The 19351-nt window shown below is 31.6% G+C and overlaps 1 protein-coding gene across 5 annotated transcripts in view; it reads left to right on the top strand.

Annotated features, from left to right (window-relative positions):
* The window catches only part of MDFIC (MyoD family inhibitor domain containing), a 212157-nt gene extending 193152 nt beyond the window's left edge, over nt 1-19005 (top strand). For all 5 annotated transcript variants that reach the window (XM_074268248.1, XM_074268244.1, XM_074268246.1 and 2 more), the window contains one exon: nt 16222-19005. In XM_074268248.1, coding sequence (XP_074124349.1) covers nt 16222-16469 — 248 coding nt within the window. In that variant the 3' untranslated portion in view covers nt 16470-19005. The remainder of the gene's footprint in view (nt 1-16221) is intronic.
* The last annotated feature ends 346 nt before the right edge of the window (nt 19006-19351 follow it).

The raw sequence follows: 19351 nt of genomic DNA, 5'->3' as shown, positions 1-19351 counted from the left end.
GGCAGATCAACATAGAAAAAAAAAAACTGATTTGTTTGTTTTTGTATAAATAAAGAACACAGGAATCAATGTGGTAAGTTAATATCAGAAGGTGGAAGGAGTGTTAACTGCCAATTCTTTGTTGTGTTAATTTCCTAGTTTTAGAACAATTCATATTCTTTATTACATTGACAGATTTTAGTTGGTATAAAAGGTTATATTTTATTCTTGGTTTTTCCTTGCTATTTTAAGTAATTTATAGAGTGGTGTTTTGCTGCTATTGTTTATTTAATTATATGGTAAACTCAGGCATATCTCTTTTTATCAACTTTAGAGCACTCTGAACATATTTATGGATTTCCTGGGCTCTGAAATATTATTTTTTTCCTGTAGTAACAAAACAGCTAAATTAAAGTAGAGCTATTTATGCATTTAAAAATTCCACATCATGTTGTCCTGGTTGGCTGAAGCTACACAGCTGTGGCATTTAAAAATTAAAACAAAATAATCCCCACAATGAAAAACCCCCAACATCCAGCAAATGAAAATTGGGGTATTGATATTAATAGGTATCATGAATAGATGGAAGAGGAGTGTGGAAAGAATAATAAGAGCAGCATTGATTTGCAAATTAATTCCATAAATAACAGGATTTACTTCTTGCTTTGAAAATGTGCTTTGGTATCCCAGCTTCTTTTTAAACTTCTAACTCTGCTTGGTCCTCTTCATCTTGCCTTGAATTTGTATTAGACTGCTGTGATTCCTTGGTGATGGCCTGTCTTTTCTGTCAGTGTTCCGGAGTTCATGGCTGTCCTTCTCAAGGCCTAGTTCCTTTTGCCTGCGTGAAGCCTGTAACACCTGCTGTGACTGCTGTTCCTGCCTCACTGTGGGCCTAGCGGAACACCCCCTCCCACTGGGGACCTTGGCCACCACTTGGATTGTGATTTTGCCCTTTCTGATTCTTACTGTGAGCAGCTAAGTGCCTGGAGATTTGCTGTGAGTTTTCTGAAGCTTGGGATTATAGTTAGCCTAAACACTGACCAAGGTCAGCATCTCTTCATGCCCCTATTGACTGCTACAATGCCCCATGAACGCTTCTGATGGCAGGGAAGTGACCCAGCTTGCCCAGTGAGTTTCTTTACTATAGGTTAATGTCAATGACTAAAAGCAATGGACAGCAGCTCCAGCATTTTCCCCTACTTCATCTTTTCCCAGGTTTACTCCCACAGAGGTGGTATAATTTAAAATATATTAAAATTATTTATTATTAAAATATATCTTTATGTATCTTATATCTTTAAGTATCAATTTTTATGTATTTTATTAAGTAGTTCCCAATTACGTGAAAAATTTTAAATAATCATGTTTTTAAAAGCTTGAGTTCCAAATTCTCTCCTTCCCACCCATCCTTCCCCATTCTTGAGAAGGCAAGCAATTTTAGATCAATTATACATGTGAAGTCATACAAACATTTCAGTATTAGCTGTGTTGAAAAAGAAAACACAAACAAACAAACAAACAAAAAAGAGTTGCATTTTGAGTTTGCCAGTTCTGTCTCTGGAGGCAGATAGTATTTTTCATCATGGGTCTTTTGAAATTGTCTTAGATCATTATATTATTGAGAAAAGCTTTCATGGTTGATTCCCCCTTAAAATATTGTTGTTACTATGTACAATGCTCTCCCAATTCTGCACTCTTCACTTTGCATCATTGTATTGCTGAGAAAAGTGAAATCTTTCATGGTTGATTCCCCCTTAAAATATTGTTGTTACTATGTAGAATGTTCTCCCAATTCTGCTCTCTTCACTTTGCACAAATTCATACAAGTCTTTCTAGTTTTTTTTTAAACCATCCTGATCATAATTTCTTATATCAAACTAGTATTCCATCACAATCAAAACAATTTCCACAATTTCCAATTCTTGACTGCCAAAAAATGGGCAGCTATATATGTAGTGGTATTGTCACAGGGTATGCACAGTTTTATAGCCCTTTAAGTATAGTTCCATATTGTTCTCCAAAATGGTTGCATCATTCACAACTCCACCAGTAATGCTTTAGGGTACCAATTTTTCCAAAATTTGTCATTTGTTCTTCAATCTCATGTTAGTCAATTTGATATGTATGAGGTGACATCTCAGAGTTTTTTTGAAATCTGTATTCCTCTAATTATTACAGACTCAGAGCATTTTTTATTACTATTGATAGTAATGATTATCTTCTGAAAACTGCCACTTCATATCCTTTGATCATTTATCAATTGGGGAATAGCTCTTATTTTTATAACTTTGATTCGGTCCTCTACATATTTGGAAAATGAGGCCTTTATTTAGGCCCTTATATAAAAATCTCTCTCCTCTTCCCAGTTTTCTATTTTCTTCCTCATTTTGGTTGCATTAGTTTTATTATGCAACTATTGCATTAGTTATATAAAAGCTCTTAAATTTCATCTTGGTGGCACAGTGGATAAAGTGCTGGACCTGGACTCAGGAAGACTTATCTTCCTGAGTTCATATCTATTCTCAGATACTTACAAGCTGTGTGATGTTGAGCAAGTTACTGTTTGCCTCAGTTTCCCCATCTGTAAAGTGAGCTGAAGAAGAAGATGGCAAACCACTCCAAGTACCTTTTCTAAGAAAACCCTAAACAGGATCATGAAGATCTGGACATGACTGAAAAAAAATTCAGCAACAGCAACAATCAAAATTTGCCATTTTACATCTTTTGCTGTTTCTATCTCTTGTTTGATCATAAATGCTTTCCTTATCCATAGATCCTGCAAGTATATTTTTCCATATTCCCCTAATTTACTTATGATATCATACTTTATATCTAAATTATTTATCCATTTTGACCTTATTTTTGGTAAATAGTGTTAAAGGTTTATGCATAGTTTCTGCCCAACTGCTTTGCAGATTTCCCAGCAATTTTTGTCAAATAGTGAGCATCTTTGGATTTATCAATTACTAGATTATCATGGTCATCTGCTGCTGTGTATTGTTAGCTAATCTATTCCACTGATTCATTGTTCTATTTCTTATCCAGTACCTGATTGTTTTGATGACTATTGCTTTGTAATATAGTTTGAAATTTTGAAATGGTAGGCTGCTTTTCTTAACTTGTTTTTTCATTATTTTCCTTGATATTTTTCTTTTAGATGACTTTTGTTACCATTTTTTCTAGCTTTATAAAATAATTCTTTGGTAGTTTAATTGGTTTGGCTGTAAATAAGTAAATTAATTTAGGTAGAATTTTCATTTTTATTATATTGGATTACCCTACACATGAGCAATTAATATTTTTCTAACTGTTTAGATCTGTCTTTATTTGTGTAAAAAGTATTTTGTAATTGTATACCTACCTATAATACCTGGAGGGATTAATCTTGTCAAGGAGATTCTCAAATATTTTATATTATCTGCAGTTATTTTAAATGGAATTTCTCTATTTCTTGCTTTTGGCGTTGGTAGCATATAAAAAAGCTAATCATTTATGTGGGTTTATTTTGTATCCTGCAACTTTGCTGAAGTTGTAGTTTCTTAGCTTATCCTTTTTAATTAGTTTTATCTTGCTTTTGCATTGTCTGAGATCATGATTACTAGCTTTTTTTACTTTAGCTAATGCATAATAGATTTTGCTCTAGTTTCTTCTTATTATAACTCCATAAATTTCCCTATGTTTCAAGTATCTTTCTTGTAGATAACATATTGCTGGATTCTGGTTTCTAATACATTTCTATTATACATATGAGTACATCATATTCACACTCACAGTTATAATTACTAATATGCATTTCTCTCCATCATATTTCCTCCTGTTTATTTTTTCTCTCTTCTTATCCTGTCCCTCCTCTAAAGTCTATTTTGCTTCTGATCATTATCTTCTTTAATCTACCCTCCCTTATATCATCTTCCTACACTTTCTCTTGTCTCCTTCCCTCCCTACTTGCTTCTTGGATAAGAAAGATTTCTAGTAGTGTATGAGTGTTTTGGTTTAGATATGAAATGAGGTTTCTCTTCCATGTAAAAAAGTTTTCTGTATTGCATCTCTTTTACATGAGATAATAATTATGCTTATTTTCCCTCTCCCTTCTCCTTTCTCCCTCAGCTTCCCTCTTTCTCATATACTCATTTTTCTTTTTATACCATCCCAACATAATTTATTCATTCTTATACTTGATTTCTATTTAAAATCCTTCTGTCATTAACAATGGTAAAATTCTTAGACATTATACATGCTTCATCTTCCCATATAGAAAAGCAAACAGTTTAACCTTTTTGAGTTCCTTGGGATTTCTCTTTCATGTTTACCTTTTTATGCTTCTTAGGTTTTGTATTTGAAACTCATATTCTATTCAGTTCTGTTCTTTTTATCAGGAGTGCCTGAAAGTCCTTTATCTCATTAAATATCCATTTTTTTTTCCCCTTGAAGAATGATATTCAGTTTTCCAGGCTTAGATTCTCCCTGTTTGGAATCCTAGCTCTTTTGCCTTCTGGAATACTATCTTCCAAGTCTTTTGTTCATATAAGATGGAAACAGTTAAATATTGTGAAATATTGACAATGGCTCCTTAGTATTTGAATGGTTTCTTTGAAGTCTTTTCTCCTTGCTCTGGGGGCTCTGGAATTTGTCTGTAATATTCCTGGGAGTTTTCATCTTGGGATCTCTTTCAGGGAGTGATTGGTGAATTCTGTTTCTTCTTCTGGCTTTACAATTTTGGAACAGTTTCTTTGCTCGTGACTTTCAGGTAATTCACTAGTGCTTAAATTATCTCTCTTTAATTTGCTTTCCAGGTCAGTTGTTTTTCCAATGAGAAATTTCACATCTTATTGCTATTCCCTTTGACTTTACATTATTTCTTTATATCTCAGTGAATCATTAGCTTCCACTTGCCCAATTCTAATTTTTAAGGATTTTTCATCTTCAATATCTCATTTCCCACTTTATCAATTCTGATTTTTAAGGAGTTATTTTCATTTTTGTATTTCTTTTTTCCTTTCAGCCAATTCTGTTTCTTAATTGTTTTTTTTAAAGATTCTGTGCATGTGTCTCTTTTACCAATTTGTTGTCTTTTCATAATTTTCTTCCTTTACTTTCATTTATTTACCCATTTTTCCCTTTACTACTTCTTAAGCATGTGTTTAATTCACATTGGACATTGGAATTAATACTGCTCCTCAGAGTCCCCATTCTCTTGGGACTGGAGACAATATTGTTCCTCAAAGTTCCTAGTCTCTTGGGGGCAGAAATTTCACTCTTCCTCAGAGCTTCTTCTCCCTCTTAACCAAAATACTTCTCCCTGCCCTTGACCCAGAAGTAGGTATAGGTAACTGCTGTCAAATAGTATCTTGTCTTTTTTTCCAGGACTAATACAAAGATACCCTCCAATATATTTCTGACCAGGTGCCAGGTCCTTCTACCATTTTTGGCTGTAGAGCTTTCAAAACTGCTGTTTCTTTTACCACTACCTAATAGTTTAAAGTGTTTTATCCATGTGATCTCCAAGTCAGCCTTCTTCCTTATGCCACAGATCTCTTTTTTCTATCTACTATATTGCCTTGGATTGAAAGAAGGTCTTACTCTTTCTTTGTTGTCTTTCCTACTCCAGAATTTTATTTGAAGCATTTTTTTTAATAAAAGGTATTTGGAAGGAACTATTGGGAGAATTCAACTAAATACTCTCTACTCTGCCATCTTTACTCCACCTCTGCCTATCAGTAAAATTTAAAAGAAAAGGATAGAGAAAGGTAAAATCAACATGCAAATCTTACATTGTATGTATGACTTTAATGACTATCCAAAACCTCAGAAGCATCAAACTTCAATTTTGTTAAACCTAAAGATTTTAGTTTCAAATTATTTTTTTTAAACCAGAACATGTGGTTTACCAGCATGTAAATATTATCACTGTTTTCTACAATGTGTTGAAAATATACTAGGAAAATACTTTTTTAATCCCCAAAATATATATAGTAGTTCATTAATAGCTAAAATCTTTCATATTGAGCCTATGTTTTTAATAAGTCAACCTAATATGAGTAATATTCTATATTTTATACTAAAATAGAATTTTACTTTTATTTTGTATATTTTAGTTCCTTATGAAAATGAATAGATAGTCTTTGAAACACTTAAGTAGAAGATAAGTAGTCCCACTCCAGATAAATAACTAAATCTCTTAGTTCAGATGGTTAATTTATTAAGAATTTCTAAGGATGAATATACTGTAGCTTAGCATGGTAACCAATTCTGCTATGGCTCAGTCAAGAAGTTTTTCCTCCTTTCAAACCATCATTTCTACTATTTTTATGTAAAACCATTTGTTTTTTGTTGAGTGTTCTTTTTGTAGATGTTGCCTTTCTAGTCTCCCCCTTTTAAAGAGGTGAACAATGAAAGGATCTGTTTGGAAGCTTCTTTAGATAGAAATCTTATGACACTAATATTTATGTAATATTTCTCAAAATTGGACATTTATTAGTGATTTTCTCTCCCTCAATATTTGAAAAAAAAATCCATGACAGTCCTCTGCTGTTCTCTTATCAAGACAAGATTTCCCAAGTCAGTACATTTTCTCTTGGCTGTCTCCCATGCTAAGAATTCATTCCATCCCACCCATCAGCCATCACCCCCATCTCTACATCTTGATTCCTCTGGCATCCTACAAATATTAGTCAAAATCTCACTTCTGTAAGAAACCTTTGCCATTTCTCTTTAATGTTAGTGCTTTCTCTCTGAGATTTTTTTCCAGTTTATCCTGCATATATCTTGTTTCTACTTATTTATTTTCATGTCTTCTCTACTTTATGGTATGGACTCTTCTTGCATTTCTTTAAAGCTTCAGCATTTAGTCAAGGCTTGATAGATAGTAAGTATTTAATAAACACTGGTTGACTTGAAAAATTTTCAGATGACTAGTTCTTAGTATTAAGTGTAAAGCCTCTCTTAATGATGATAAATGTCACATAAAATCCAGAAATATTGCAAAAAAAATCCAGTTTATTTTTAGTTGTTTGTTTTAGCCAGTGATAGATTTTAGTGATAGATTTTAGGTTTTATCATCTTTTTCTGTCCAAGTTTTCCTTCTCCTTCATTCCACTGATTTGGACTAGATGAGCTTTAAGGATCGTTCCATCTCTAAAATTCTATGATCCTCATAGTAGAAGTCATAATAAGTAGTACAATCACCCAGATAAGGCAGTAGGGCAAGGGACCTAAATAATCTTCATAATGGTGAACAATCAAGACATATATAACATACTCTTTACTTTAATAGGGAGTTTACTTCTAATAATTTTTTCAGAAAATGAGAACAGCAATAATTACCACCTGAGTCCTGCCTCAAAGGAATGTTGTATTGTTTAATAAGACATTTCTAGACTATCCTTTAGTTTCTGAGGGAACAGATACCAGTATAGAAAGTGAACACTTGCCTTCCTTGCTGATTATTTCCTTAATAAAGTCTTGCTGCCACTTAAAAAAAAAAAAAAAAAAAAAGACCTTGTTGACCTATCTCATTTTCTTTCCTCTTGTAGGAAAATGTTGCTCGTTTTTGGCTGTATTATAACTAAAATGATATGTGGCCATTTGGGACAGGGTTCTCTGTAATACGTGCACACCAGGCCAGTTTATTCAGGCTGTAGGTCAGTCTAGGGCTTTAGGCCAGAAACACTTCAAGGTCTCTGGCTTGGATACACTGAACCACTTGAAACTGAGCTACTGTGCTGTATTAGTAAATATTTCCCCACCCCCACACGCTTGAGGAGCATAATTCCCTAGAGATGTCTGGGCGTCTTTCCCCACAGCTGGATTCACAGAAGCTAGATAAATGACTTAGCAATGTCTGCTGGAATCCAGGATAACTGAATCCTCTTTTAGTCTACTTTCTAATTTTTTATGAAGAAATTGCTAACTTTCATATTAGTGTAGCTTTTTAGTAAAAGAATATATAGAAAGAATAATGATTGGACCTGATTGGTTTGCATCATAAAGGGAGCTGTGCTGTCATTGTTCACAAAGCAATCTTAGTAGCCAAAGAATTTAGAAAGATTGTTAGAGATAGATAATTTTGACTACAAAGCCTGGTATAAACCTAGTGTAACTTTCTAAGTTACGAATCATAAATAGCTAAAACATGAATTTTGGGTGGTATAGAATTGGATTATTTATGTTTTGTCATTTGTGTTTATAGTTGAAACCTTAAATAATAACAAATGTTTGGTTACTGTTATTAATCCATTACAATTATATGTATACATGTATATTTCCTTAGTTGCATATATAATACATACATATTTATAAAACTTATGTTAATTATATATAACTATTATATGACATATTACATTAACAATATTCAATATTATATGTCATGCAGGTTTATTAGTTATATTTAATTTCCTTTGTTATATAGGTTATGATGTATATCTAAATTAGGGATCTCAGGCATTTGGAAGAGGCTTTTTAGTTATTCTTGATCAAAAGAAATTTTGTTGAGGTTAGCAGATAGATAAGGAGTTCATACTCTAATCTTTATTAACCAAAGTATTTGTTCATAGCTATTCTCAGAATTCACTGCCAGTTTCACAGATAATCAGGGCATCCTGTGAAATAAATTTTTACAAAAAGGAAACCAAAGAAAGATAAGAGTTACACAGAATGGATGTTTCTTAACTTTCATTCTTCATTCACTTGTTTTATAATCACAGATTTTCAATAATATTTTGATTGAGGTGGTCACTTTTGGAATTTGGGGACATTTAATGTCAGGATTCTTACAAGGTGCTAAGTCAGTTATCTAATCTAGCATGGTACTTAACAGTTCTCTCACTAATATATTTAGTACTGATTAGAGTTCTACAAGATTCACACCTTTAAGAGAGCATATAAAAGCTAGGAGCCTCAACCAGAATGTGCTCTAGGAGATTCACAAGCCAGAGATGGCATTTGGGCAGAACGAAGGAAGACAGAGATGTGGTGGCAGGTTGTCCTGTGGAGAACACTGAAACCAAGGTGCAGAAGGCCTCCAGAAAACTAGCCAAGCCCCAAGTGAAGGAGATAAGATTTTGGAAGAGACAATAGAGGATTTGGACTTTGGCTGCATTTGGGGTGATTATACAGAACTGAAATGAAGGCTGCCTTCAGAAGCCCCCCAAGAAATCTGTTCTCAGAGAACATTATATTTTAGAGAAGAATATTACAATTTAAAATAGTTATTTTTTAAATAAAGAAACCAGTTATTAAGGGTTTTTTGGTTGGTTTTTGTTTTTTGTTAAGTATTAAGAAAGCCTAGCTTTCTTCAGTTAAAGTCACAGGTATTGCCACCAGTCATTTGGGGTTCTTTTTAAGAGGTTTAAGAGGTTTATTTTTAAAGTTTTAGTAATAACTCAACATTCTTAATCCAAAGATTTTTTTTTAGTTGACTGAAAGATTGTGTTCACTTCAATCATTACATTTTTCTTTTCCAATAAGTGTCTAAAGATTTTTTATACTTTTTGCTATTTTACTGTTCACATATTTCTTTGTTTTTACCATAATAGGTTTTAGTCTTGCTCTCTAATGTTTTTTTAGTACAGTGAATTATGAACTGTTCATGTGAACTCAAAACTATCCTTTCTTGAAATCAGTCTGTTCATTAGGAGCCAAACATTTGGGAAGTAGATTGTCCATATCACTTCATAAAGCCATAGAATGTTAAATCTTCACTAATAGGAAAATTAAATATTTCTTGCTAACAGAGAATCTCATGATTACATGTTATGGGAAAAATCTTTCTTCTTTGAGGAACCAATATTTAAAAATGATTATATTTCTGTGCTTATATTTTTTACTTTTATCTGTTTTTCTTCCCTAGTATTTTCCTAAAATACTTAACCAGGAAAAAAAAAGTTCTTATTAAAAGTAATTTTGGATTTTTCCCCTTGATTTACATTAAAAACATGATTCTACTAATTCTCATAGTATGACTGGCATTGTTTTGTTTACCTTAGAGCAAAAAACAAGCTACAAAACAATTACTTCCTCAAATTTACTTTTATTCTTTTCTTTGCCTGAGGTCATAAATGAACTTACATTGTAGAATAGTCCCAAATCACAGAAAAGCAATGGAAGGAAGGCATTATTTGTGAGGAAAAAGACAGAAAAAAACCCTCATGATTAAATTGCTTTAGTTAGAATCTAGTGTATGCTGTGTGCTACTGAAACCTTTAAGCTTATAAAGTATAGAAAACGAAACTATTTCTAGTAAAATTTTGGTCTACTTTTTTTTTTTAATCCTTTATCACTTCAATCTTTAAAAATCTGTTCCTTCTGGTTTCTGATTTCTTTCCGGTATCTATTCATAGAACTCTGTTTCCAGAAAAGGGGCCTGCATTACTTTTTCCAGTAACAGAGTGATTGTTCAAAGAAAGTTTTTTGACACTTTACCAAGAACTTAATCTTCTGAAATCCTCCATTGGACCTAGAATTCCCAACTGGTTGGTTCAAATTCTGGACCCCATGGTGTACCAAATATGCTGTTGGTCTTTCTTTATTGTCATTTGTCATTTCCAGATTAGCATATCCTTTTGATTAAGAGAGTCTCTGATTTTTCAAATAGATTAATATCTAAATTTTATCAGGCTTTTACAATAAAAGATGTTACTTCTCAGTCTTAACTCATTTGTCTAAGCATTTACTAATTTGCTAAGAGTTAATAGTTGCTTTCTACTATTCTCTTCCTGAAAGAATAATCTTTGGAAGGGAAAGGGACCAGGTCTGAAGTTTTAGACAGTGAGCAAAGGCTAAAAAAGATAGGTGGGCAACAAGTCAAACAGCAGGAATTTTTTATATTTATATCCAGTCTCTCTCCCCGGACACCATTTATAATGCATCGTCCAACTTCTAGAAACAGTTTTAACCTTACTATTGCAAATGGAAAGAATGACGAAAATAGGCCCTACTCCTAGAATGAAAAAAAAAAAAAAGTTCTCATTTTCAAAACAACAAATAATTATTTCCACTACGTTGAAGTTAGACTCTCTTTCCTGTTTAAAATAAACACTTGCTTGTTTCTTTTTTGAATTATAATTAGAATGTCTCTAAAAGTTGTAGTGGGTCATTCTGACTTCTCAGTTTTAAGGATATCTTCTCTGCTTTCCTGTAAGAATACTGGACTAGAAAGCAAAACTAGATTCTAATTCTGACCCTGCCAAAAACTAGCCTTATGACCTTCTCTCCAGGATTTTGTTTCCACAGGTAGAAAAACTAGGAGGTTGGGCTAAATGATCTTTAAAGTGCCTTACATTTTTGAATCTTGTAGAAATACAAATAAAATATTAACAGAAAAAAATGTCTTGGCTATCTAGAACAGTTTCAAATAAGATTCAGTGAGAGCAAACTTTTGTCCTCTAAGTACTAGCCTACCTAAGTTCAGAAACTTATCCTTAGTTTGACTACAGTATATATATATATATATATATATATATATATATATATATATATATATATATATATATATTTTAATCATAGTCAATTTTGGAACCATCTATGTAGTCAAAGATGAGTTACAACATGCATTGGTGGCAGGGGGATGTCCATATTATTGAAATGACAGGTTCTCAGAGTAAGTTTAGCATGAAATATAGTATATATATATATCTATATATATTTATATAGATATATATATATAGTATAAATATAGTATGAGATACCAAGAAACATAGTTGTAATATAAATATATATATATATATATATACATATATATATATATATATATATATATATATATATATATATATATATATATATATATATATATAGTATAAATATAGTATGAGATACCAAGAAACATAGTTGTAATATAAATATAATATGAGATACCAAGAGCACTTTAATTAGGAAAGTAGAACTGAAAATTACAAGTATGGAATGAATAGAAGAAATTTTAAGGAGAAAAAATTGGCATGATATGTCTCCTTGATGCACTAGTATATCTGAGACAAGATGGAAAGGCATCAAACATAGTTTCAACCATAATTTCAGAGAATGTTAACAAAAAATAAAGAAGTCAGCTGGTTTGGGAAGGAAAATGATGAATTTTTTTTTCAATGGGGAAGTGACAGAGAAACTGAATGAATACACACACACACACACACACACACACACAAACACACACCATCCAGTAAGCAATCTGAAATACACATCAGGAGTTTAAGATTGGTATTGTAGACTGATTAGGGAATCAACTAAACAGAAATGAGCAAATCATAGATATAATCTTCCCTGCATGTTCTATACTTAAGGATCCTACCATCTTTTCTCCAGGATCTCCCTTCTCTAATTCACGGAGTTGTTTTTTGTTTGTTTTTATCTTTGTAAATTTACATACTGTTCACTTAATAGATTTTAAAAAAATTAATAATCACCAGGAAAATATTTCCATATATAAAATAGAATACAAAAATATTATAAATAACATTTTGAATGTCTATTATGTATAGCTTTTTTTTGTTTTCTTTTCTGAACTTAACAACCTCCAAATAAAATATAATAAATATAGTATAACAAAAGAAGGGGGCTATACATGAAATTTGGGATCTCTATTATAAAATGTAACTTTCAAATCTATCCTACTTATCTGTGATTCTTTCTGGATTTCCTTTTCTTATGTGTACCTTCTAAATGCAGGGCTTCTTAAAATTTTTCTATTTATGACTCCTTTTTGCCCAAGAAATGTTTATGTGATCCTGATATACTTGGGTTCTCTTCTATTATTTTAAGCTGCATTGGTTTTGTTTGTGAAAAACTTTTTTTACTTAATATAATCAAAATTATACATTTTATCTTCTGTGATCCTCCCTATCCATTCCTTATTTGATTGTGGACTTTATCTGTAGATTTGAAAAGTAGTTTCATCTTTGAAAGTTTATTTCTGATGTAAAGTTTTATGTCTGAGTCATCAATCTATTTGACCAAGTATATAGTATTGGTTCAAATTCAAATTTCTGCCAGATTGCTTTTCAGTTTTCCCAGCAGTTATTGAATTCTTACCCCAATAACTGAAATCTTCAGCTTTATCAAACACTGTATTACAGTATTCATATGTATCTGGATACTCTGCACCCATGTATCAACCACTTTCTTAACTACTACCAAATCATTTTGATGAATGCTGCTTTGTAGTATAGTTTGAAATCTAGTACTGCTAGCCCACTTTCCTTGTCACCTTTTTTTTCACATTATTTCCTCTAAAATTCTTGATCTTCATTCTTTCAGATGAATTTTTCCCTTAGCTCTATGGAATATGTTTTGAGAATTTGATTGGAACAGCAATGAGTAAGCAAATTAATATAGTTAGTATTGCCATTTTTATTATATCTATTTAACCTATTTTAGTTATTTTAGCCTGTAGTTTTCTGTAAAAATGTTTTATAAAGATTATTTTATATAGTGCCCGTGTGTATGTCTCAGCAGGTAGGTTTCAAATATTTTATACACAAGCAGGTAGATCTCAAATATTTTACACATGCTGTAATTATTTTAAATGGAATTTCCTGACTCTTTGTACTGAGTCTCATTGGTAACATATAGAAATTCAGATAATTTAAGTGGATTTATTTCATTTCCTGTCACATTGCTTATGTTTTAAATTATTTAAATTAATTTTAGTTGATTTTCTGGGCTTTTTATATTTATATTACATATAAATATGTGTTATATATTATATTTTTCATATCATCTGCTGAAAGTAACAGTTTTGTTTCTTTGCCCATGCTTATTCACTTATTTTCTTTTTTCTTGTTTATAACCAGCATGTCAAGCATTTTTATTAAATTGTAGTGATAGTATTGGCATCTTCCTTTTATTCAGATCTTGTTGAACATGCCTCTGGGTTATCTTTGTTATTTCCTATTTCTCCTGGCACAGAAATTCTTTATACCAATGAATTAGCAACTCATTGTATTGTTGGGTATCATTTAAGATGTCTAAAATATTGATTATGTTTTTGGAGAATGTGATTTGACCCATAATTTTCCTCATTTCACAAGAGAATTCTCCTATACTTGATGTTTCCAAGTCATTCTTTGGATTTAATTTTTGTGCTAATTTTCTATGTAAAGGTTTTATTGTCATTAATATATAAATTCTATGAGAACAAGGTATTAAGGTATGCCATCGCTTGACATATTTCAAGGGCTACTTCACCATATATATATACACAATGTTTTAAAATTGACTTTTGCCAATGTCTAATATTCTTTATTTACATGGGAATAGATATTTACTCATCGCTCCTGAACTAAGCCACACCAGATCTTTCTAGTAGAGCCAGATTCTTATCTGAGTGCATAACATTATATAAAATTTCTTGCTTAATTCCAAGAAAGCCTGAGTATTGCCAAGTTAGAATGAGTACCCACTATTATATTAATTCTTGTATCACCAAAGTCTGTACATAAGGCATTAGCACCTACTTTTAGTGTCTGTGATATACAGCCAGCATTCTCATAGGCTTGTTGCAAAACAAAGCTAGTCTTAAAAATGGCTTGCCCTAACTGGATTGTTGCTTTTTAAAAAATGCAAATCCATATGCAGTAAATATTAAAATGGCAACCATAAACAAAAGTATTACACACTCAGCAATGTCTCTAGATATTGATGAGGGTTTTATGAAAACTGAAATGTTTCTTCATTTCCAGTTCACTTTTTGTAAACTACCTCTATAAATCTTGAAATATAAATTAATAAATAAAAAATAAATTTAAATAGAATTGGAAATGAACAATTTATCAGTATTTTGTGATTTTAATGCAAAGGTAAGCACAGAGGAAGATAATTAAAATTTTATTGGAAAGTATGATGTGGGATTTCATTGAAAGGGGAAGAATATATGCTATATACTTGGTACATAACATTACTCATTTATTAGAAGAGGCAGGTAGATAGTACAGTGGGTAGTGTCAGGCGTGGAGTTACGAAAACTAGTCTTCCTGAGTTCACATCTAATTTAAGACACTAGCTGTGAGATCTTGGGCAAGTCCCTCAACCCTGTTTTCCTCAATTCTTCATCTGTAAAATAATTGGAAAAAGAAATGGTAAATGATATTTTTGCCAAGAAAATCCCAAAATGGGATTGCAGTTAGGCACAAATGAAAACAATTGAAGAAAAAATTGTTGCATGTAGGACCTTTAAAACCATTAAAGAGTAAGATAACCTATTCATGCCATCAAAAGACTCATTTTGAAATTAAATCTAGAGCACATAGTGATGTAAAACCGAAAACAGATTCACATTTACAACTGAAAATAGGCCTGCCAATTCTATCACTGTCTCATTTTTATGCTGATAACTTTACAAAATTATTTTTAATCACAGAATGTCAGAATTGAGAAGAATTCCAGAGATCATCTAGTCACATACATGAACAGGAATATCCTATTAGCTATCTGAAATATATAATCATCCATTTTCTTTTTAAAAATTTCCAATGAAGAGAAGCTCATTTCTACTCAGTATGAATGAATGAGTGAAAAAAATTAAGCACTTAAAATTTCCACTAAGTGCTGATAATATTCTTCCCACTCATGTTTTAAAAAAAGGAAAGAGAAAGGAAAAGAAAGGAAGGAAAGAGGAATACCACTCCATTTCACTCCCTTAAATGGTCTCTTTTTCCTTATTAAAGTATAAACCCAATAAGGAAGGAGACTGCTTCAAGTTCAGGAAACTTAAACAAGTTTTAAACAAGCATTTTTTTTTAAGAAAACAAACTCTAAGTTAATTTAGAGTACTTATTTGACTCGTTCTTTCTAAGCAATGATAGCTGATTTGATTACTGCTCCCAAGTGGCAGAAAGCTTAATAAAAGGGATGTAGTGGTGAATGAGGGATATAAAGGAGGGTGAGCATGGTGAATTGCAATATGGATGTTTGGGTCAGGCTGTATACTGGGGAAGATTCCCTGGTCAGAAACTTACATCTCTGTACCAGAGAAAATGTAGCTCATATGATTTTTAGACCGTTTAAATTGTTTTAAAAATATTTTTCTGTATTTCCTCTATTGATTCCATTTTCTGATTATGAAATTTTAGGATCCATCTGATTAATGAAGATGATATTTGTTCCTTTTTATCATTTGATAGGGAAAGAGACCTTTAAATGCCACATTTATTGCTACTTTTGAAAAATCTGTTGTCATTATTCCTCTATTGACATTATTTTTTTTCCCTTTCTCTCTTTGATATACTTGACAATTGAATGAACATTATGAAGATTGTTGTGTTCACTGTATCCTGGCCTGCTTGTTCTGTGAGTTCCTGACCCTCTGCAATATCGTATTAGGACAAGCATCATGTGGCATCTGTACGTCGGAGGCCTGCTGCTGTTGCTGTGGTGATGAAGTAGGAGATGACTGTAACTGTCCTTGTGACATGGATTGTGGCATAATGGATGCCTGTTGTGAATCATCAGACTGTTTAGAAATCTGTATGGAATGCTGTGGAATTTGTTTCCCATCATAAATATTTATCCCTTATTTTATTTGTTCAAAACTGGAGTTTTTGTTGTTGCTGTTTTTTCTTTTTAAAATTCTCATAAGAGGGAAAAGCGTCACAAGAGTCTCATGAAACAACCCAGTTACTTGAACTGTTACTACCCTCTTTTTAAAGAATATTTGAAAACTCCATATCATAACCAAATGTATATGGTTTTATGTGTGAAATTGTAATTACTTTTTTTTCTGTAATAGGTTGATTTAACTAATGGGAGATTTTGAAAAAACAACAACATAAATATTCATTTTTCTCCTACTTCTTAACTAGATTTGTGATAATCATTCCTGGAAGCTTGCTTGCTCCAAACACGTTTATTTCTAAATGAGTATTTAAAAAAAGAAAGTTTATTTTTGTTATTTGCCTACTAATGCTTAAAATGAACTGTTCTTTATAGTTTAAATTAGAGAGAACAAACTCAAAGCTGTCTTAAAAACAAAATTGTGGGAACTCAAGTCTCAGAGGCTTTCCACATTGGTTACTTGAAGAATTTAGTTTCATATCAGACTTAAGAAGTTAAGATGAAAATTCTGCACTCTTAATCAGTTACAATTAAGTATACATAGCCATTTTAAATCAGTAAGAAATACAGTATTTAGAAGGAAAAAAACATGTTGGTTAAGACTTGCCAAAATGTGTATTTTGTTATAGCTGATTATAATATTTTTAGTTTCATTATGAGGTTTTATGTTGATCAAAGTAAAAAGTTATGAAGCTGATACACTATATTTAGAGTGGGGAAATGCCAGCACCATTACATTAATAAATTTGTGGTTTAATTTGAAACTGCTATCTTTTGTGGGTATTTGCAATTTTGGAATTGTTTTGATTTCTATTGGAATTTAACCAGTTTTAAAACGACAGATTACAAAAATGGCAGTTATTACAAATTCCTTAACAATGCAATGAGAATTCTTATTTCCACCAATGTGATTTGAGTAGATTTCAAGATTTCCAGTCTTGAAATTAACCAAATCATCAATTACATATACTACACATTTTTGCCTTATGTATTAGGAAAGTAGGAAAAGACAAGAAGAGTTCTAGATTATTTGAGACTTGCAACATTTGCATCTGTTTTGTTAGAATGTTTCCCTACTATGTGTCTCCTACTGTGTTTTGATTTTTCCAGATTGTAATTCTTTTTAGAGGTTAGATTGATATTTCTTGCTTTGTATCTAATTTATTGCTCTCCTCCTTCCCATTCCCTACTGTTGTCCTTTATAATTGAAAAGGACCAAAATGACTTCACAATGTCAGGTCAATGTATGGTGTATCTGACTCTGGCTGATCAAACTAATTAACTTTCCAGACATCTTTTAGCATAAACTTTTTAAAAAGTCATGCAACATTAGTCTTGGAAATGCATGACACAGATTCCAAGTTCAGAAGTGCCTTCTGTTACCATATCCCTTGTATGAAACATAAGTTATTTTATGTATTGTTGTTGCTGTTTGGTCATATCCTATTCTTTGTAACCCCATGGATTATACTGTTCATGAGGTTTTCTTGGCAAAAATACTGGAGGGGTTTGCCATTTCCTTCTCCTATGGATTAAGGCAAGTAGAAATTAAATGACTTACCTAAAATCACACAGCAATAAGTGTTCAAGGCTGAATTTGAACTTAGAAGTAGAAGTCTTTCTCGCTCAGGCCAGGCACTCTATCCAATGAGCCACTTAGCTACCTTATTTCATGTATTACAGAACTTAAAATAAGCAAAACAGCAACAACAACGTGTCTTTACTCCTACTTGTGGTGCATTTTACAAACTGAGGACTTTTGAGCTATTGAATTTAAAATAGAGTGTTAATAAATATTCCATTTCCTTTTCTTTCCTAAAGAATGCCTACAAATATAAGAGCTTTGTAGTATTTTATGCATAACCAGAATCTCAATATTTATATGTACCCAAACCTAACATTCCATATACTCACTAGATATATGAAACATTACAAATTATGAGTATCATCTGTATAGACATAGAAAGTCTCATAATGACCTGGAATTATCAGATTATTTCATTTTTTCCTGAAAATAATTTTTGATTGAGTGCTGCCTGACATTTAAGTGTATTCTGCAATTTTCTTTAGAAATATCAGCACTTTTGTAATATATGTCTCTGTAGCAGAGAATTGTTAGTTTAATAGGGGGATTTCATTTTTATATTCTCAAAATTCTCTTTTGTCTACTTTAGACAATAATTTTGTAAGCACCTTGAATAATAAAAACAAAGCAGAAATAAAAGTAGACAAATGTGAACTTGTACTCTTGAGCATCAGTTTCAGAATTTCTCTGTACAAAATATTCTGTTGAAAATTATGGAAATTGTGATTGTTCTATATTTTACAATTAAAAGTTTTTGGGGTTTTTTTTTGGGGGGGGAGTTCTCATTCCCTTTCTTTAAAAAATTGGTAATGTGGTCTTTGAATTTTATATTAACTGGATCTTGTATTATCCTAAAGAACACTATTTTGAAATTAAAGAAACAACAGCTTTATGTTGAATCATTGGTATATTTTCATGCCAAACTGTTTCATTGATCTTGGTTTTCTCTTTTAATGTTTTTTTTGTTGTTGTTGTTGTGATTTAAGACTTTTGTTTTAGTCTTGTTACATTTATTTTCCAAAAGATTGATTTTGTTGGTTGTGCCACTCAAATATAATCAATGGACATAAATATACCAGTGTGGACAAATAGCCACAGTGCATTATGGCACCAGATATTTGTTTTATTGAAAAATTGATCATAAACTTGTATAAATTGAATTTGAGTTGGCAAATTTTCTCATGATCAACTTTAAAATTTTCATCTTTAACTTATTAAAAAGCTAACTTTTACTGTATGATTAAA

This window comes from Sminthopsis crassicaudata, chromosome 5 (genome assembly GCF_048593235.1).
Source record: "Sminthopsis crassicaudata isolate SCR6 chromosome 5, ASM4859323v1, whole genome shotgun sequence".
Lineage (NCBI taxonomy): Eukaryota > Metazoa > Chordata > Mammalia > Dasyuromorphia > Dasyuridae > Sminthopsis > Sminthopsis crassicaudata.
Note: the sequence above shows the minus strand (reverse complement) of the source record. Positions and strands in the feature narration are given on the sequence as shown.